The sequence below is a fragment of the Oryza glaberrima genome, chromosome 5, assembly GCF_000147395.1.
Source record: "Oryza glaberrima chromosome 5, OglaRS2, whole genome shotgun sequence".
In the NCBI taxonomy this organism is placed as follows: Eukaryota; Viridiplantae; Streptophyta; class Magnoliopsida; order Poales; family Poaceae; genus Oryza; species Oryza glaberrima.
The window spans coordinates 1,831,411-1,853,237 of record NC_068330.1 but is presented as its reverse complement, the minus strand read 5'-3'; the positions used below and the strand labels follow the sequence as shown (position 1 = coordinate 1,853,237).

Sequence of the window (21,827 nt, the reverse complement as noted above, 5' to 3'; positions counted from 1 at the left end):
AGGTTTTAAACTACGAACCAGTGAAGTTATTATTTCCTTAAAGAAAAAAAATGAGTGCATTGGTCCCTTGAACTGTTTTTCGATGCACTCATCCGATAAACTATATTTTTTTAGGTTCACTTACATTATCATTGTAATATTGTATTACTGAAAATGGCTTACTTTGCTTGCTAATAATAACTCTCTTTTTATGTAAGTATTTTGCGTTGAAATTTTGTTGCTTGATAGATAACATTACACCTTACGTTTCTCTTTTTTTTTCTTTTTTTCTTTTGTAGTTTCTAGTCATTGTTTGCATAGGTGGAAGCACCTAAATATGAAGATTCAAAACTACATGTGAACTATCATGTAAAATTTTAAAAAATATCTTGTAACATATATATAGGTTATGCCATGCCAATTGATCTATGTGCCTTCAACGTTACCAGAAATTTAGTGAGATCAGACATTTGCCGATGATTTTCTGTCTTTGAGCGTGTGATAAGGAGCACACTTGTAGGTGTGTGCACGTGTGGATGCAATATAATAACTAAAAAAATCAAAACTGGATGCTAAGTTTCGTCATAAATGAGGTGTTTTTCTAATTAGTCTAAATATAAATGTGTCAAAAATAATTTAGAGGTGTCCATTACATTGAGAAAAAAAAAGAGAAATTAAAATGAAGTGTTTTTTCTTCATTAAAATTTAAAAATATACGTAACCATACAAATTAAATGTATCCGCAAAAGGTCAGCACTAAGTTCGCACCATTCTTCCGAAGCGATTCAAATCGCTCTTCTTTTTTTTTTTTTGAGGAAGACGACGTCGGGAGCTCTGGTGAAATTTGATTAAGAAGAAAAACAAATTGCAAACAGATCCTTGATTACAAAATATAAAGACACAGCTTAAGGAGGCTTAAACGCCCAGCTACGCAAGTCAAAGTCCTGTTTTACTAAGTGAGCCACTTCCCTTTCCGAGAGGCTTTTATGATTAAAAATCCTTCTATTTTTTTCTAACCAAATATTCCACCACATTGTGAGCAAGGCTCCTCTTGTCGCGATCTTATCAACCTTCAAAACAGCCAGATTTACATTGGACCACCAGTTTGCAGTTCCAACTTGCGGATTGGAGGTAGAATTTGGCAAATTTTGCCAAGCATGAACTAGGTTCCACACCTAACGGACAGAGTCACATTCACTGAACAAGTGATTTGTATCTTCCAACGCGCTCGAGCAAAGGCAACAAATCCAATCACACGGTCAGTGTCTTATGAGAAGGTTTTGTGCTGTAACAGTTTTTTGGTGAAGAATTAACCACCCCAAAATTTTCATTTTTGGTTCAGCTTGTGCCTTCCAGCTTGATTCAAAATCAATTGAAGCAAATGAGCCTTCAAATTGGTACAAGTAGGCACTCTTGCATGAGTAAACACATGATCATATTCAGACCAGTTCCAAGTGATGTCACTGGATTTTGATGGAGTTGGACATTCAAATCGCTCTTTTGAAGGAGCAAAGTAATTCATCTCCGTTTCATCTTATTCCAAGTTGGCCTTATTGAGACCTGATGATAATCACACAGAAATTAAATGAATAAGTCTCGGTGAATCAAATCTCGATCAGTGCACGTGCCCATATATATATATATATACATATTAGAAATGTGCATCACCGATCGATACTGTTGCTGCTAATTCAGTGATGGATGGTCTACTTAATTAATGGTCTCGCAGCATGACGGGAAAAATTATGATCAAGGAGAGATTATTGATGATCGAGATGTGTAGTTGGTAAGTGATATGGATAGATCGATCGATGCTGGCCTCGTCATCACCTGCATTTAAGTTTTAGTTTTTGACTCCATGCTAGCTAGTCTAATTAATTGATGAACTTATCATTTGTATTATTAGTTAACCTGTGGCTAATTTGTTCTGATTGCTGCTTAATCTGTCTGTAAATCGATCAATTTACAAAGGAAATTAATTAAGTATATACTACGAGTGATATACTACTGATATGCATGTATATGTGTAGCATCAGGAGACGCACAATTTGATTGATTAATTAATTAGTCATCCATCAGATTAAACACCTTAGGTATATCGACAACGACGAGATGATCATAGATCAACGTCTGAATAGCGTCTCTGATCGCGAGAAAGCATGCAAATATTATATACAGGCTTTGTGTTGATTGGGCTGCTGATTGATGAAATTGGATTGGGACCAATGGTCACCATCAAATTTGGGCCCAGTCCAGGTTGGATGGCAACCATTGATCATGATCGAAATTTCGGCCCAGCCAACGTTGGATCATCGCATCGCTGACATCAATTCCGAAGTGGAATAAGTTCATCTGAGGTCCCTTAACTTGTCAACGAATTCGATTTTCGTCCTTCAACCAAAAAACCAGATACAATGCATCCCTCAACTATCAAAACTGGTGCAGATGAGGTCCCTCGATGGTTTTGACGGTGGTTTTAGCTGATGTGGCGCCTACGTGGCTGGTTTGACTCGGTCTTCATTTGACGTGGCATTGACGTGGCGCTTACGTGGTAATTCCATCCAAAAATAATAATAAACCCTATGGGACCCACCTGTCAGTTTAACATACAAGTTAATAAAAAAAATAGTGGGGCCCACATGGGTCCCCATGTCATTCTCACACCTCTCCTCTCTCCATCTCCCCCCTCTTCATCTCCCGCCGGCAGCGAGGCCTACCGGTTCACTGTCGATCCCCGAGTCATCAGCACGCACGCCGATGTAGCCCTCCTCCGCGTGCCGCACCCCTACGATGAGCTCCACCGGGGCATCGAATCCTACGACTCCTTCCGCTCCGGCGGCTACCGAACCCGCGCGTCTCCCCCTTCCACAACGAGGAGGTCGCCATTGTCCGCTGCTCCGGCGAGACCCACTACGTCATCACCGGCCTCATGCCCACCATCAACCACCCCATGAAGCCAGTGGCAAATGGTGCCCTGGTGCGCCCTGCTGGTGCCGCGAGGAGTGTGGCTGGTACGGAGGCGCCTCGGCGAGCAGCCTCCTCTGAGCCGCCATCGCTGCCACGGGGAGCTGATGAAGCAGAGAGATAGAGAGAGCGCTTGGTAGCCGGATTAGCAGCAACAAATCAAACAAAGGAATATTAACAGTAGTAGCTAATTAGTAGAGGTAGGAGTGGCACCGCAAGAACACAAGAACAACAGCTCGATTACTAGTTTACTACACCGGTGACGACGACGACGATGCCATCTTCCCCGGTGGATTCGGCGGCGGTGGAGGAGGAGATCAGCCGCGGCAGTGGGAGATGCGGGAGCAGCCGCAGTGGTAGGGGTTGGCGGAGGCGCCGGGGCGGCAGTTGCAGTAGCTAGCGTCACGACGAGAGCACGGGACGTTGTCTCGGCGCAAAGACTAGTAGCTGATGTACCCTCTCCCGGCGAGCACGCGTCGGTGCGCCTCGCCGGACGCTGACCCACCGTGCCCCTGCACTCGTCGCGTGCGCCGCCGGTGGCTGACAGTATCCCCAGCTGCTGCCGGTGGAGGAGGGATGTGCGGTGATGTGCGGGTAGGTGGTCTCCTCCGGGATCACCGTCGCCTGGTGGTGGTGGTGCCGATTCCCCCCCCCCCCCCGGCCGATGACTTTCCCGTTGTGCCTGGAGAGAGGACAGGGAAGATGGGGAGAGAGGAGGAGGAAGAAGAAGAGGAGTGGGAATGACGTGTGGGACCCACGTGGGCCCCACCATTTTTTATTAATTTAGCTGAAGCTGACATGTGGGCCTCATGGGGTTTATTATTTTTTTCGGATCGAATTGCCACGTAAGCGCGACGTCAATGCCACATCAAATGAAGACCGAGTCAAATCAGCCACGTAGGCGTCACGTCAGCCAAAACCGCCGTCAAAACCGCCGAGGGACCTCATCTGCACCGGTTTTGATAGTTGAGGGACGCGTTGTATCTGGTTTTTCGGTTGAAGGACGAAAATCGGATTTGTTGACAAGTTAAGAGACATCAGATGAACTTATTCCTTCCGAAGTTAGCCCCAGCCCAAGATTGGATTTATTAGGCCGTGCAGGATATACTGAGCCCAGATTGGATATACTGCAAAAAAGTTTGAATTTATTCTGAGCCCAGATTGGATTGGATATACTGCGAAAAGGTTTGATAATTATAAGCCATTTTTTTAAAAAAATAATGGATAGATTCTGTCTTTGCTTTAATATTAGCTGCAGCCACTTATCAGGAACTGACCAAGGATAAAGAGACGACACATAAAAAAACGAAACTGCTAGATGACTGTCGACAGTTTTCTTGAGAGAAAACTGTCAAATTTTTAGACCGTCGATTCCGCTTTAAGATTTGTGCTGAGATATTTTGCTACCGGATCTAAACCCTCTTTTCACAAGCTAGTCCCATCATTACATGTTTATGGTAGATTTGTTCATGTTACATCTAAATTGCATTCCAGTTATATGCTAGTTACATTGTAGTTACACTATAACTACATTGTAATTATATTGTACCTATAGTGTAATTATAGTGTAACTACACTATAACTACATTGTTATCTTTATATAAATTAGATATAAAGTTGCATATATTATTTTAATACATATATGTACCAGTTATTATTATTATAGTATAGTTCTAGTGAAATTATATACTCCCTCCGTTCCTTAATATAGGGCGTAACTGCATTTGAGCCCAGTTCCATAATACAGGGCGCAGCTCCTTGTTGCATGCAGAAATTGATTAGTACTCCTGGACTCCTGTGTTGAGCTGTTGCATGCATGCAGAATTAACTGTGTTTGGCTTTTAAAAAGCCCCTCTCTCTCACTGCTTCATGGCTGCATGGCTGTAGAAGTCAGGTGCATGCTGCATGGCTCTTAATACTAGCGTATCTACCGACGCAAGTATCAAAATATCACACGGTGTAACTGCTGTTGAAACAGTTTTATTGGTCTTTGCAATACAACACTCACGCCCTGTATTAAGGAACGAAGGGAGTACTATAGTTAGATTTGAAAGTTTTCTCCTCAAAAAACACTCGACAGTTTTTTAGCTAGTCCCTAATAAAAATCTACCAACAAAATGAAAATATATGATTTAATTCAAAGGACTCCACCAAAAAAAAATCTTCCTTCAAGGTTGGCGAAAATTTACATCTAACGTAACTTAGTATGAGCCATGCATGGCACGGCACAACTAACACAACTTGAAGATAAACACGAAACTTCATGGTGGATCGTTACGACCCTGGCCGACGACCCTGCGCAATTGCATTAGAACTTTTGGCACTTTTTAACATTTTACAGAAAATTAAGGGATAAATCCGTCGATTTATTTTTACCGTTTTGGATATGCGTGGGGTTTCATGTTGGCCATTGGATGGTGTCAAGATTCGTTTTACACGGAGAGGAAAAAAACGTGCTTGTGGGATGGGGAGGGGAGCATGGTTTCCTTACCGTTTGAGGGGGGTTATCGCCCCCACCTCTCCCCCGCGCTAAGGCCATTACCACGGTAACCGCTGAAAACCACGTGAAATTCGTCCTCAAATATTTGAATTAAAAAACCGGCGGTTTCACGGTTTCGGCGCGGTAACCGCGATATTCGCAAAACAGAAACGCTCTAAAAAAATGAAAAAAAAACACTTAATTGTATGTAGAAATTGGGGATAATTACAAGAATATGTATGATACTTGTAAACCTAACTTTTGAGTATAAAATACAAAAATTGGGTATGATCTTTTTCCATATTATAGGCTTCGAAGCAATACAACATCTCGTAGCATAATAATTCAACAACAATAATTCAACAACCACACATTTGAAAGTATGTACGCGGAGAGAGAACAACAAAGAGAGATGAGAGGATTCAGGAGATATTTTCTCCACTTATGGGCCTTAATGGGCCAGATAAAATGTGCAACCTAAGGCCCATTTCATTATTTCTTTTTTTTACATTTTGTAATGTACTTTTCGTTTTGCCCTCAAATTTAAATTTATCTTACTCTTTTTCAAATACTTTATTCACCATGTGCCACTACAAATTAAGAACTACATCAATAAGTTTTCTCAATTTATTTTCGGAATTTTGAATTTAGGCAAAATTCACTAAACCCTATCGCTGGTAACCCCTACCTTATTACCTTATTAGAGGGGAGTGAATCCTGTGATCTGGATTGCTTCAACCTTTTAAAATTGTGACAATCAATTTTATATTAAAATATATTTATAAATCTAATAAGTATGTACTATGATGTTGATAAGTTGTGATAGTAAATTGTAGACAAATATATGTATATCTGTTTCTTCAAATCAAGCATTTGAAAAATTATTGTTAGCTGAGATTTTAAAAGTTTGACTGAATCTTATCGAAAGCGTCATATGTTTTTGACCACTCACCACGCGAATATTGGGGAAGATCGGGGATGCAACTTATCCAGGACCGGACTGTGGTGGATCCACTGTTGAGGCTTGTCAGTGCGCAAACCCCAGGTCTATGATCCCCTTCCTCTAATTAGCAACTAATGACTCTAATTAGTATTTAGCTTAAATTTAGTATTATGGCAAGGAAAGCTACCTCAAACGCTCAATGCCCAAATTAAATTGCCAATGACAAATATGTTATAGGTATACCACCAATTTCGTGATAGATTTGTGTGTATAAATTAATATAGCTGCAAATTAAAATGGAGAAAGCAATGCGTTGTCTTTTCATCATATGTATTTGGGTTTCATCCGAAAATACTTAGTTGACATATCTTATTTTGTTTCAGTCACACTGCCATATATACACACGAGCCCTCGCTCAATTTACATTCTAGATTTGTCACTGGGACCCGAATATCTTCGTCAATTTCAGCGGAATTAATTAACATCATCATCATCCTTAAAATGTTACTGTTGTTATTACTGTTCGACAAACCGGTGAAAGCAACAAGCTCCGATATATCCATCATCGATCCATGGCTTATGAATTGTGATGTATCATATCAACGCGGCACGATCGATCAGAATTCAATTCAATTCCACCGTCAACCTCTCTCCCGTCGTCCGTCTTGTCGATGAATGGACATTAATTTATTGACTTCGGCCACAAATGCTAGTCTCTCTGTCCCATTTTAAACACAGACATAAGTTTCTATATCCAAATTTAATTATTCGTCAATTTAAGTTTTTTTTAAAAAAAATCAAAAACATAGGTCACTCATAAAGTATTATTCATGTTTTATCATCTAATAAAAAAATTTAAATAAGACGGTCGATCAAAGTTGAACACGAAAACTCATGACTACATTTAAAATGTGACGGAGGAAGTACCATCAGATGAAACGTATACCAATGATGTGGAATTAAATTAAGAAAGAAACATCACGATTTGTTAATGGGTGGGCATTCGGTCTAACCGAAAATTTCAGTCTCGGTCTTCGGTCTTTTCGGTCTTTCAAAAGTGAAGACCGAATTTCAGCGAAAAAAATATCAAGGCCGACAAATTCGGTCTCGGTCTCGGTCCTGACCGAAATTCAACAACATTTTCATATATGCAAAGAAATAATGGAAATTTTCAACACAAAAATCTTAAAAAAAAATTCGTAAGCACTTATGAGTAAAGACTCTTATTAGGTTGCATGTCTAGAAGAAGTAGGAATGTGAAAATTAGAGTTTAATCATATTAAACATAGTGGATTGTAGGTTGTATTTAGACATTTTTTGATAATTCGGTTTATTCGATTACCTGAGGAGACTAACCGAATTGACCGAACAAAATTTGGTCTTTCACTACCTAGGACCGAATTTCTCGGTCTCAGTTTTTTCGGTCTTGATCTCGGTCTTTTCGGTTCGGTCTTTTTCTGCCCACCTCTGCCAACATCTTATTCAGAACTAAATTAGGATGGGATTGAATAGAGGGGCTAAAACCACATGATCCGATTTGTATCTACTAGGCATCTGATCCGGCCAATTTATTTTATTGTTCTGGTCTGATTGACCCAATATTTATTAGTAGACGTTTACATGAAGAGGTAAATTGGACCGGTAGGTGTGCTTCTGATCCACGTGCAGCATGATGCATATGAAAATTAACAACTTTCCTCGGTTACATATACTTACCGTTTTGAATATAACCTTTTCTTTCAAATTCTGAATTATCATACTCTCTTTGCTACGTATTTTATTTATGACGTTGGTTAGTTAAAAATAAACTAACCAATGTCATATAGATATGTAGTACCTTTCCATAAAAAAAGAAAATCCAATCCTAACTACGAATCTAGACATTTGCGTGTCCAGATTCATAACTAGGATTTGTTTTTTTCTAGGACGGAGTACTAGATGTTTCAAAATAGAGTGAGTATTATTTTAGGTTGTCTAAAGCTAAAATCCTTCGAGTGTAAGCAGTACTAAATATGTAAAGTGTGACCAGCAATCGGTTTTTCTTTGCTTCCCAGTTCCTATTAATTGTCTCTTTTAAATTTTATACTAGTAAGTAAAAACTAAACAAGCGAGATTTTATGCAGGTAATTAAATTGTATGTTTACATCCCTATATATAGTACCATTAACGTGGGTTGCATGGATATAGTGTCAATCTCTTCTCAGGGTTATCGGTGTTATCTCATATTTGTTTCCTTTGAGTATGATGTACTCCTCTTCTTGCATATATTCCTCCTGCTGGCCTTTTTTTTTCCTTAAACAAAAATGAATGCAAAAAAAAAGTCTTGAAAAATAGTTTTATTATGTCGTTATTCATTAGGTTTATAATCATAATATTGAGACATAAGTATATATAAGTGGCCACAAATATCACACACACACACACACACACACACACACACACACATATATATATATATATATATATATATATATATATATATATATATATATATATATATATATATATATATATATATATATATATATATATATATATATATATATATATAGTTGGCTAATGATTTCAAACAGTAGGAGCAATATTTAGTGACAAACAAAAACAGACGTGTGGATTAGTTGTGGGGCACGTATACACGGTTGCCTGGCTGTCCAACCTCACACATCGTTATTGGTGCGACATTTTACATATGTTTGTACGGGAAAATATGTAGTGCAAACCACGTATATAGTGGAAACTTGGAAACTACTGTTGGATCGAGAAATGAACGTCCGAGATTCGTCCATGTCATCATCAGTTAAAATTTAACTCGCAGATTAACTCATGAGTTAAAATTTTACTTGGAGTTAAATTTTAACTCATGGTGACGTAGACAAATCTTGGACGTCCATTTCTCGATCCGGTGTTAGTTTCTAAGTTTTCACTACATATGTGGTTTGCACTCCATATTTTCTCTGTTCGTAGAAGTTAATTTATACATGGGTTTGGTGATTCTCACCGACGTACTATGGCCGATTGAGTTGGACTATCCATGTAACTTTCAATATATATATCAGATATTTGAATCAATAACTATATATTTGTTCCTAGTGTATGATCCAAATTTTTTTCATTACAGTTTCAGCGACACCTAATGTTTACTATAGTTAATTTATACATGGGTTTAGTAATTTCTCACGGACTACGGCCAATCCATTGTGTTGGATGATTCCATGTATAGTTTTCACGATGATGCTAGTAGGTGTCGAGCCTGCATGGCGGCTACCCCTCTTTCCTGGCTATCGAGGTGCTTGTGCCTCTAATGATAAAATAATTCACAAAATAAATGGTACTTATATATTTTTCAATAAAGTGAATAGTCAATCATAATGTTTAAATGTAAACAACTATGCCGTATATTAAAAATAGAGGTAATATTAAGTTTATTCTGACGTCTCTTGCCGGTCTACATATATATGCCCACATATCAACATTCGTAAATGGTACCTAATCGGCCAGACAAACCATGTGCTATATGTGACGAATGTGAAGCCAGCGGTAGGCACGGATGGATGTAGACAGCCGTGAGTTGTGTGCTCGAATTGTCTTAGAGATCACTTCCTACCCAAATTAGACCTAATAGCCAAATCACACCAAGAAATAAATAACAAAATTAACGACATGAGTCTTTCTAACATATTTAAGTACCCGTCCTCTCTTTTTCCTTCGCTTGTTATATCATTCCCTTCCCTTCTCTCCTCCTTGATATCTTTCCCTCTGTTTAATTAATCTTTAATTTCTTTAACAAGATTGGTAGATTAATTAATCACTCTCATCGGTGCACATGGAGTATAGTCTCAACGACTCAATCATAGCATAGGTCATCGAAATCGATCATGAAAAGAAGACAATGATAAATTATAGGAAAAAAATATAAATCGATTTCAAAACCCTCAAATCTTGCCGTACTGTATAGAAGACGGACATCATGTCACTTTTTATTGATTCTCCCTCATTTGAAAATTTGTTCCGCACGTACTATGAATTTCAACTCAGTATCTCCTTAAAATATAAAATCTATATTTGTATGGAATCAATTTGAAAAATATAAAGAACTGTACTTTTTGCATTGTGGATCAAAAGTTGTTGGGGGCGTGATCAGTCACCAAACGTCAAGATTATCGAATTTTTAATTCCTAAATTGGATGATCAAGACGAGCAGCGTGCGTGTTAATTTATCGGTTTTCTAGAATCAAAGATCGGGGCACATATACGATCAAACTCGTGGTGAGTTAAGTAATCTCGTACGCGTGTACGTCGCAAGATCAATTTCGTTGGATTGTCAAATCGCAAGAAACCTCTCTTGCTTGTTTTTTTAAAGCCAGAACTAATGTTTTTTTGTGCTCTTGTATCCTATGTCCTGTTGACGTCCGATGATACATTTATTAACTTCAAGTGTTCATCTCTAAAAGAAGGAAAAGTAATGAATATTTGAATTGAGGCTGCACGTAGTGCAGATGGCATGGTGTAGGAGTGGTATAATCAATGAAAAAGTACGAATTACCCCCTGAAACTATTACGGTAGTACGATTTACCCTCTAAACTACAATACCGGATATTTAACACCCCAAACTCTTAAAACCAAATAAATTACCCCCCCCCCCCCTCCTAACTCAATTGGAAGCGGTTTTCAGCCTATGTGTCACACACGTGGCAATACAGTCAGCAAAAACAAAGAAAAATCGGTGGGGCCCACCTGTCAGCATTTTTTTCCTCTGCTTCTCTACCCCTCTCCCTTCGGTGAACAGAGGAGACGGCGGCTGGCGAGCAAGGGCGAGCCAAGGCCGGGACGGGCGGGGGCGGAGGCGGCTGCGGGCGGCGGCGGGCGAGGAGCCAAGGCCGGTCCGACGCAGCGCGGGCGGCGCCCAGTCAGAGCAGGCTGGCGGCAGGTGAAGGCAGCGTCGGCTGGAGGAGGTGGTAGGCGAGGGGGCGCGCCCAGTCGGAGGCAGGTGGAGCGGAGGCAGTTGTTCCTACAGAGCTACCACTTCTCGCGTGACGTCGAGCTCTCGCTGCGGGCGCGGGCACGGCGCGTCGTCTCGGCGGGGCTGCGAAGGCTCCGCCGCGCCGCGGCCACGGGGCTCCGGAGGCCCCGCGCGCCCCCTCCGCCTCTGCTTCGCCTGGGTCTCGCGCTGCCGGAACATCCACCGCGGCCGCTTCCGCTACAGCCACCTCTCCGGCGTCGACCACGCCCTGGCCTCCGCGTCTGTGTGCTTCTGGTAGGAGCTCGAGCTGCGACCGGCAAGCAGCATGCATCGATCAAGCAAGAAAGAAGCTTAGTTGGGTTGGTAACCTGTAGTGTAATTCCATGGAGCCGGTGTTTATTACTACCTAGGAGATTGCTTATTTTCAGTGTTCTTTCGTTCTTTTTTTCCTTTACTTTTGATGGTGAATCTACACTCTATTTTCAGTGTTCTTTCGTTCTTTTTTCCTTTACTTTTGGCGGCGCGGCGGATGCGGAGGCACAGGCCGAACTCCGGCGAGAGCGTGAACTCGAACTGGGCGAGGACGGCAGCGACGAGCGTCTTGACCTCGACGAGGGCGAGGTTCTGGCCGAGGCAAGTGCGGGCGCTGAGGCCGAACGGCATGAACGACACCTGCGGGTGCTTGCACGCCGCCGCCACGCCGTCTCGGAAGCGTGACGGGTCGAACAGCCTCGCCGTCGGGCCCCAGGCGGCGACGTCGTGGTGGATGGTGGACACCGGGACGAACAGGTAGGTGCCCTTGAGGAGTTAGGGGCCATGCAGCTTTCCCGTCTCCCGCACCAGCGGGAACAGCCGCAGCGTCTCCTACACCATCCCCACCGTCCGCATCTGGGACACCATGTCGAAGTCCGGCGCGGGCGCGTCCTGCCACTCCGGGTGCGCGGCGAGTAGCATGAGGCGGCGGCGTTGCCGTAGACCTCGCTGAGGCAGTCGAACCCGGCCGCCGCCGCCTCACTCCACGTCCCGCCGCCCTCACTGCCGCCGCCGCTGCCACCAGAGCTGGCTGAGCTCGTCGACCCGCCGCCACCGCCCACCACCCACCCCCGCGCGGCGCCGTCCGCGCCGACCGCCCGCGGTGTTCGACCTACGCCCGACGGCCCCAGAGAGAGGGGGGAGAGAGAGATGTAATAGAGTATACATGACAAGTGGGCCCCCCCAATAAAGAAAGAAAATGCTGACTAGATTGCCACGTGTACGCCACGTAGGACAAAACCGCTCCGGATTGGGTCGAGGGGGATAATTCGTCCGGTATTGAAAGTTCAGGGTAAAGAATGTCTGGTTTTCGAGTTCGGGGGGATAATTCAGCCGACAGTGATAGTTCAGGGGGATAATTCGTACTTTTTCCTATAATCAATCCTAACTCTCGCGTCGTCCTCCCCTGGAGCGGCACGGGAGGCGACGACCCGGCCGCCCCACTCCCTCCCCTCCTTCCCCTCCGCCTCGCCGCCGGCAAAGCCGGCCAGCCGCAAGGACGGCGGCGGCGGGGCCCCTCGCCGACCTCTCACCAGGCGGGCAGGGGAGCCGCCAGGCGGGACGGCGGTGACCGCCAGATCTAGGCCGCTCCAGCCAGATCTGGCGGGGCGGCGACTGGCAGCGGGGAGGACGGCGCCCACGGCGGCGAGGATGGCGACGGCGAAGGCAGGGGTGCACGGCGCCGAGCGGCTGCGGCTGAAGGCGGCGGGGATGGCAATGGCGGCGGGGACGGAACCAGCCGCGAGCGCGAAGGTGGTGGTGGTGGTCCCGTGTGGGCTTGTGGTGGCGACGGCGCGGTGCCCGGTGGCGACGGCGCGGTGCCCGGTGGCGGCGGCGGCGGTGTCCCCCAGATCCGCGCCTCTCGGCCGGATCTGGAGGGTGGCCGGCGGCTGTGCGGTGACGACGGCGGTGGTGTGGCGATGGCAGCGGTGGCAGTTGGCGACGACGACGGCGGTCGCGGCAGTTGGCGGCTGCGGTGTCGGCTGGCGATGGCGGCAGCGGCGCACATGGCATCGGGCGGCGGCCAGCTACATGCTAGTGAAGGGCGACGGCATAGCGGCAGGTTGCAGATGCGGGGGATGGCGTCGGTGGCAGCGGCGACGGCGGCCGTTTATGGAGGCAGTGGCGACGCCGGCGGCGGGGAAGGAGTCGGCTGCGAGGCGAGGATGGCGACGGCGAGGTGGCTAGGCGTTAGGCAGCAGCGGCTGCGGTGGTGGTGACCGTGTCAACGGTCACTGGAGGCATGGCGGCCTCAGACGGCTAGCTGAGGGCGTGGGAGACGACTACATCTGGCCGGCGCGGCATCGTTTGGTGGAGGGGTCGAAGACCGGCTTGGCGCAGAGAAGCGCAGCCGATGACAGCAGAGGCCGGCTCGGCACGAAAGACGCGGGCGGCAGAGATGGAGGCTGGCTTGGCGCGGGAGGCGCGGCCGATGGAGGGAGACCGGATTGGCACGAGGCGTGTCCGGTGGAGCAGGCCGGCTTGGCGCAGAGTGGCGCGGCCAGCGGTGGAGGAGGCGACCTAGGTGTGAGGAGGAGCTGCCGGTGGGTGTGGCGCGGTCTTCGGCGCACGAAGACTGGCCGGCGGGGGACGCCGGTGCAGGGGTCCCACATGTCGGCAAAGCTTATGTGGTGGTGGAGCATCGGTGCGTCAGGCGTGGATTCGCAAGTGGTGAGCGGCGGATGAAAACCTAGTCCGGCCTTGGTCGGACTGACAACAATTGTTATCCTCCCTCCTAAGGGCGGGCGAAAGCCCAGTCTTGGCTCTTTTGAGTCCTGACGGACGACGGCGGCGGTTTCTCCGTCGCTTCTCTTCTTGAAGACGTCGTTTTGGCATCCCCTAGGTGGCGATCTCGTCTGTGTCCTTTTGTTGGCCTAGTGGCGGTCGGTCACGCTTAGCGGCGGCCGGTCCGGTGTTAGCCTTCTCCTGGGCTTGTGTGATGGCGATGTCGCCGTGTGGGTGGTGGTATATTTTTTCCTTTTTCTTGGTTACGACCCTCCAGGGTTGTAATCTTATAATTTTTTTTCTGCTCTATCAATAGAACTTCGCACGTCGTTCAAAAAAAAGATGGCATGGTGTAGTGTTGTGCTTTCTGTGACCCGCGTTAGACTTTGGTGGAACACACTCACCCTCCTTCTTAATAAATTCTACTACCTACATCCCAAAATGTTTGACGCCGTTGACTTTTTTAAAAATATTTGACCGTTCGTCTTATTCAAAAAAATTTAAGTAATTGTTAATTCTTTTTCTATCATTTGATTTATTGTTAAATATACTTTTATGTATACATATAGTTTTACACATATCACAAATGTTTTTGAATAAAACGAACGGTCAAACATGTTTAAAAAAATCAACGGTGTCAAACATTTAGGGAAGAAGAGACTACATTAGATCCTTCCTTAGTGTCCAGCTTTTTTAAAAAATATATATTTGAATTCAATGCATGCAGACTTATCAACACAATTTGACAACATCATTGCTACTCTCTCCCGTCCATAAAAACATATTATATTGTTTTGGACATCAGAATTTAACATTGACTAGTAATTTTTGTTTCAAAGTATTTTGCAAAATCCCAATAAATGAAGAATACCACAAAATTATTTTCCAAAACAAACATACATACATTTTTTTACACAATCTATATATGTTTAAAGAGACAATATGTTTAACATCATATTTGACATTTTGACCATCAATGTTAAAGATAGAAATTGTTTAAACGTCAAAGATAGAAAAGATTGATTTAGGACAAAGCTAGAAGCACACAAGTAATTTAAAATGGGGGAGCACATAATTTAATTATAAAAAAAATATTGGTTAGAGTTATTAGCATCTCAAATTCAAAACTAACAATTATTTTTGAATGAAGGGGATATTGTTGCTCACCATAGTTGTGCCTACACCGACAAGCTAGGGATAAATACAAAACTCAACCCTCGACATATAGGGAAAGGAAAAAAGGGAAATTTCCATACTAATGTTGTACCGACAAAACAGATATGCAGGCATATGAACACACGTCTGCATTCAACAGAATTATCAATCAGTCATACGCACATACATCATACGGACACTCAATTGATTCGGATTATCAAGCACAATCAGCTATTCCTAGCTAGCATACTCTCTGATCATATGCATATGCATATGGATTGTCCCCAGCAACGTGATGATGCAATGCATCATGTCCTTCAATTGTCACTTTCTGGACACTTGGACCGGGTCCTACGTGGTCACCTAATGACTCACCCCCATGCATAGGCATAGACTTATTGGATTAATCCGCCACGTGGCGCCGCCAAGTGGCGGGATTAAGAATAATGGATGAAGGAATCAATGTGATCCCCATGGTTATGGGGGGTTGACATGGTGGAGCCTTGCAGGATCCCAAACCTCTCAACACAAGCTACTGGTGGCCCCCACCAAATCAGAAGACAAAAGCAACAATATTAAGGTTTTTAATTAATTTTTTGGATGCTCCCAATAATTTAATCTGTAATATAATATTATATAATGCCCTCTTGTCCAGTTGTATGTGCTTGTGCTTGTCCAGGCACACAGTCTTATCCTGCTTGCCCACTTTAATCTCTTTGCTAGATTAGTTAATTATCCTCAGCCACATCATTTTAGGGCTCTGATCAATTTCCCAAAATTGCCCACCAAAAAGGTCTCAAGTTGCTAGCTTCTGCTAATTATCAACAGCCACATATATCATTTCAGTGCTCTGATTTCCCAAATTATACCTTCCTAAAATGCCTCAACTTGTGGTTAAACAAGCATGTGATGGTGCCATTGAGGGGTAAATTAGTCATTTGAAAGAGATTTCAGCCCACAAGATTCATGCTTAGCGTGGGTGTGAAAGTGATTGAGATTGACACGGTCAGAAAAGTTACCCTTTTCTCCCACGGGAACGTTTGGTTTGGGGCTGTTTGGGTAAGCATGATTATGCCACGTGGCACTTAGGGCCCACCGTGGGCCAAACGCTGTCGGTGACGTCAGCACTCATGGGTTAAGTGCACCCACAATGTGTCCTACATCGACTTATCTCATGTGTGTTTTTTTTTCTGAAAAACATGTGTTTTTTTACATGTGTGACCATATGTTGTAGAGTAAAAATATTTTACAAGAATACGTGTTAACAAATCCTATGCAAGAAATGGTGCGCTAATAATAAGCCATAGAGAATTAAACGAATGAATCAAAGATAATTTAAGAGTAAATTATATTTTTTATAGTATTATTAGCGATTTAAAAGCGAAGGCTGACGATAGACCATGATAAAGAAACTAAAATTTGGCTACAGTTGTAAGCCAACAAGCACACAATGAGACCTGAAATTTAAGTTGCAGCACTCTACTTTATCCGTCTTAAAATAAAATTTTATATATAAATGTAGACCTAGGTTATATCTAGATTTATATACAAAAGTTGATTAATTTTAGGTAGAGAATAATTATAGGCATTGGTGTGATTGCTCTTTAATTCGGGGAGATGTCTTTAACTATTGAAACTTTCTATAAAATACAGTTAAAATGCATACGTTTATATACATGTGTACACACTAACCCTTATTAACATACTTATTTTCTACCACTATGAAGATGTCTGAAAGGCTGGACCAGCATATGTAAAGATTTACAAAATCATTAGTGTGCCTCGAGGTACATTGCTATCAACGATCAAACCTTACCAATTAAGTCATCTACCATGGTAAGTTGAGAGACTCGGATTTGGATAGACAGGTTATACCAAAACAAACCTTACCAATTAAGTTATGTCCATATCGTGATGGTACAAATAAGCAATTTTTGGCATGTTGTATTTTACTCCCATATCCATAAGTAAAATACAAGCATGCAAGTATTAAAAAAAAAATACTAAAACATCATAGAAGCATCGGTGGTATGATGGTGAAAACAGTGTATGACTCTACTTATCAGGATTGGATTCAAATTCTGGTATCCACGAACATTACACACACAAGCAAGATTTCAATATGATTTTACTGAGATTATAAATATGTCTCAGGTCTCCATTTTTTTTTAAAAAAAACATATGTTAGGAGATACATTGCCGGTGTGTGTGATGTGTGCGCCATGAAACAATGGATAGACAACAATGTAGAGACATGTTTACACCCCAGGATCGATGTGAACATGTAAATTATCCACATCCCTTGAAGATACTTCCTCCGTCCCATAATATAAAGGATTTTGAGTGTTTGCTTACAACGTTTGACCACTCGTTTTATTCAAATTTTTTTGAAATTATTATTTATTTTATTTGTGACTTACTTTATTATCTACAGTACTTTAAGCACAACTTTTTATTTTTTATATTTGTAAAAAAAAATTGAATAAGACGAGTGGTCAAATATTACAAGCAAAAACTGAAAATAACTTATATCGTGGGACGGAGGAAGTACTATACTCCGAAAATAGCGTATGTAATTAAACCCCGGACACGACGTCACGACGACACGAATTCCAGAAACGTCTGCTTTTACTCCCCCCCATGGAGTGCAACAGAAAATGGCAAGTAATCCTACTTGGGGATACATAGCAGATTAATGCAAGATTAGCAGCAAGAGCAAACCAAACCCTGTGTTTGTGGTTTGCAGTTGCAGACACAGCCTCCATCCATCCATCTTTTCTCTGTGGACTTTTTTTCGTGTGCTGTAAACCTGCTTCCCACTTGTCATCTCAGACTTTGAGACACCTTCTTCTTCCCCTTCAAATTCATCAGGGAGTAGTAGAGATCACTGTCAGAGATGCAAAAGCAATCGAGGATTAGTAGTAGAGTCTTAGAGACAAGTGGGATCATTAGTGAGTGAGTTCTTTATCAATAAATACCCTCCATTTTTTCTTGCCCCTTCCAACAAATCGTCTTGAGAAAGAGGAGGAAGAATCCGATCTTTGGTGGAGTTTGCAATGGTGAAGGAAGGGAGGGAGGCGCTGCTGGGCGGGTACGAGATGGGGAGGACGCTCGGGGAGGGCAACTTCGGCAAGGTGAAGTACGCGCGCCACCTCGCCACCGGCGGCCACTTCGCCGTCAAGATCCTCGACCGCGGCCGCGTCGTCTCCCTCCGCGCCGGCGACCAGATTCGCCGCGAGATCGCCACGCTCAAGCTCCTCAGGCACCCCCACGTCGTCCGCCTCCACGAGGTCAAATTCCATTTCATCCTTTTCGCTTAATAAACGCCTAATTCGTCCAAATTAGTTTTTTTAGATAATGAATTCGTCGAAATTAGTTTGAGTTCGCATCGGAGATTCGACGGAAAATACGAGTTTCCTTTTTCTTTTTTTCTTAGTGTTATAATCATTGCTAACTTTAGCTTGCGATTGCGTCGTCCGTCTCCGCCGCCGGTTTCTCGCCGGCGGCGACGGCGCCGCCGTGTGAACTGCCACGTGGAGCAGCCGATCCCGCGGCCGCACGTAGACTAGGCTCGTGCCACGTGGCGTTGGTCCACCTGGCAGTGTGGGGCCCTCGCGGCGCACCGTCGTCTGGTGGGCCCACCAATTATTTTTGCTGGACCATGGAGACTTTGTCTGGTGAGAACCGGATGCCGCTCGCCGGAATTGTTCGCCGGGGGCCCTCGCCGTCAACATCACCGTCTTCTTCTCCATCTCCGGCGGGTGCTCGTGATCCCAAATGTGGCCACGCATGGCCATTGCCGACTAGTGGGTAGCACCGTCGTTGTCGCATTTATGTCACGTTTTTTTTTTCTTTCACTACGAAAACGAGAGGAAATTCTATGGTTTAGTCTCATGTAAGCAACTACTAACTTAAGAGAGTAATAATGCCACGTGATCACGTCTTAATCTTGTTCTTCGACTCTTGATTCAGGTTGCTGCTAGCAAAACGAAGATTTACATGGTGCTTGAGTTTGTCAATGGAGGTGAACTGTTTGAGAGAATTGTAAGCCCTTGTTTCAATGATCTTTTACGCTATTTCCTCGCTGCAAAAATTTTCATGCCAGCTACTATGGTGTGTTCTAACATTTGAAGCTGTTAATTCTTTGCGATTAAAAATAATATAGGCAGTAAAGGGAAAACTATCAGAGAAAGAAGGAAGGAGGCTTTTTCAGCAGTTAATTGATGGTGTTAGCTATTGCCATGATAGGGGAGTCTACCACAGAGACCTCAAGGTAATGGAAGATTTGTTTTAGGGCAAACTGCTAAAAATTTTATGAATTATCATCTGTGCTGCACTTAGTTAGCAACATCGGTCGGTGTGGCTTCATGAATCTGTAACATAATTCTTGTTAAAATTATTCCATTGGTACAGCCTGAGAACGTTCTTGTGGACCAAAAAGGCAACATCAAGATCTCTGATTTTGGTCTTAGTGCTTTACCTCAACACCTCGGGGTATGATTTGTCGACTTCAGCTGTACAAAATGTTTTTCTTAAATATTTTTTTTCACTGAATTGTAAAGTTTGGTACTTTTCAGAATGATGGATTGCTGCATACTACCTGTGGTAGCCCCAACTATATTGCTCCTGAGGTAAGTGAAAGTTCCTTTCAGTTCAACTGAATTATTATCTTGTAAAGCTTGCTCATCCTTGTGCTAAATGCTTGCAGGTTCTGCAGAATAAAGGATATGATGGATCCTTGTCAGATATCTGGTCTTGCGGAGTAATCCTATATGTAATGCTTATAGGATATCTTCCGTTCGATGACCGAAATATTGTTGTTCTGTATCAGAAGGTACTGATTTATATCAAACTGAAGTAATATTATTCTGTTATTGTATTCTCTGATCATTTTTAGTGACTATGTTTATTCGGTTTGATTAGATTTTCAAGGGTGACACTCAGATCCCAAAGTGGCTTTCACACAGTGCACAAAATCTTCTTCGGAGGATTCTTGAACCCAATCCAATGAAGAGGATCGACATGGCAGGGATCAAATCACACGAATGGTTTCAGAAGGACTATATTCCTGTTCTTCCATATGACGATGACGATGAAGATGTACAGTTTGGGGCACGTCTTCCTGCCAAAGAGGTAGGGAGAGATTAGTAGACTTCATGACTCCATTGGGGATTATCTATGTCCTGAACAGTAAATTTAATTTTGGTGTTTGCAACTACTGACTGGTAAGTTTTGGTTTCTTTTCTTTTCTGAAGCAAATCAATGATGAGCCTGGAGATAAGAATTCTCATCAGATCAACGCTTTCCAGTTGATTGGAATGGCATCATCCCTTGATCTTTCAGGGTTTTTCGAGGATGAGGTTTGTACAGTGCCTTTTCAGAAATTTCCTTCCAGCACTTCCATCTCCTTACCAAGGATGAAATAACCTGAAAATAGAATGTTTCTATCTTCTCAAAATATCATATGCAGTTGAAGTGAAATAACTTATTTCCCAGGAAACTGTTGATAAACACCCTGGATGAACTTGTCTTAAGCCACTTGTGATTACATTTTCACGGGAAAATGGAATGAATAATTCATTGCCTGACTTGTTGCAGGAAGTGTCCCAAAGGAGGATTAGATTCACATCAACGCATCCACCCAAGGATGCCTTCGACAAGATTGAAAGCTCAGCGACGGAGTTGGGATTCCAAGTTCAGAGGGGGCACAGCAAGGTCTGTACAAGCCTTTCATCGTCTTCGTCATATTACAGCCTTACAGGACATACTAACACTACCTTAAACGTTTCAAGAAACTAAAAATGGTTTGAACATTATTTTTCAGCTCAAATTAATGCGCAATTGCAAGGGATCAAAGAACCCTGAGTCATTTATGGTGTCCGCTGAGGTAAAACACAAAGAACGAAAAAAAAATTTAATGCAAAAACACGATGCAACTGCTGGTCGGCTAAAAGAAGCGGGGTGCCATTTTTTTTATGTCAGGTTTTTGAGCTTGGCCCTTCTGTAAATGTTGTAGAACTTAGGAAGTCCAATGGAGACCCTGCACTGTATAGACAGGTAACAGCAGCTAAACAATTGCAGATTTGCAGTTGCCACTGACTATGACTGAAACTGGAGCAAGATTACCAATTTCTTCTTGAAATGTTTTTGCAGCTCTGTGAGAGGATCTCCAGTGACATGGGGGCGCGCAACACGGAGCAGATCTTCGCAACGGCATCGCTTGAGGATGATCTTCAGAACAGCAATGCAGGGACGCCGCTGTTCGCTTTGTAACGAATGCTGTGTTCTGCAAAACTGCAATGTTGTAGGATGATCTTAGGCAAGAGGATGTGTAGGAACATATTTGGTCAGGCATTTGGAGAAGAGATAAGACTTGAGAGGGTAGGATCATAGTAGTATATGATACAGTGTACAGAACCGAGTGGTTCAAAAACTAGCCACCGTTGTAAAGAGAAAGAAAGGAAAGATGAAATAAAAGAAAGAAATAAATTGCCTTGACTGCTCCTATAATTCAGCAGTGCTAGTATCTTGTATGGGCAAGATATGTACTGTGAGAAGAAAATAATCCATTTGATGCAATATGTCAATG

At 43.3% G+C, this 21,827-nt stretch overlaps 1 protein-coding gene across 1 annotated transcript; it reads left to right on the top strand.

The window, feature by feature from the left end:
- The first annotated feature begins 17,909 nt into the window (after positions 1-17,909).
- LOC127774825 (CBL-interacting protein kinase 17) lies at positions 17,910-21,727 on the top strand. Its single transcript, XM_052301115.1, has 12 exons — positions 17,910-18,528; positions 19,211-19,282; positions 19,404-19,511; positions 19,652-19,732; positions 19,816-19,869; positions 19,947-20,072; positions 20,162-20,371; positions 20,494-20,598; positions 20,837-20,953; positions 21,063-21,125; positions 21,221-21,295; positions 21,392-21,727. Exons 1-12 carry the CDS (start codon positions 18,295-18,297, stop codon positions 21,509-21,511), a joined length of 1,365 nt encoding a protein of 454 aa, XP_052157075.1. The 5' UTR covers positions 17,910-18,294; the 3' UTR covers positions 21,512-21,727.
- The last annotated feature ends 100 nt before the right edge of the window (positions 21,728-21,827 follow it).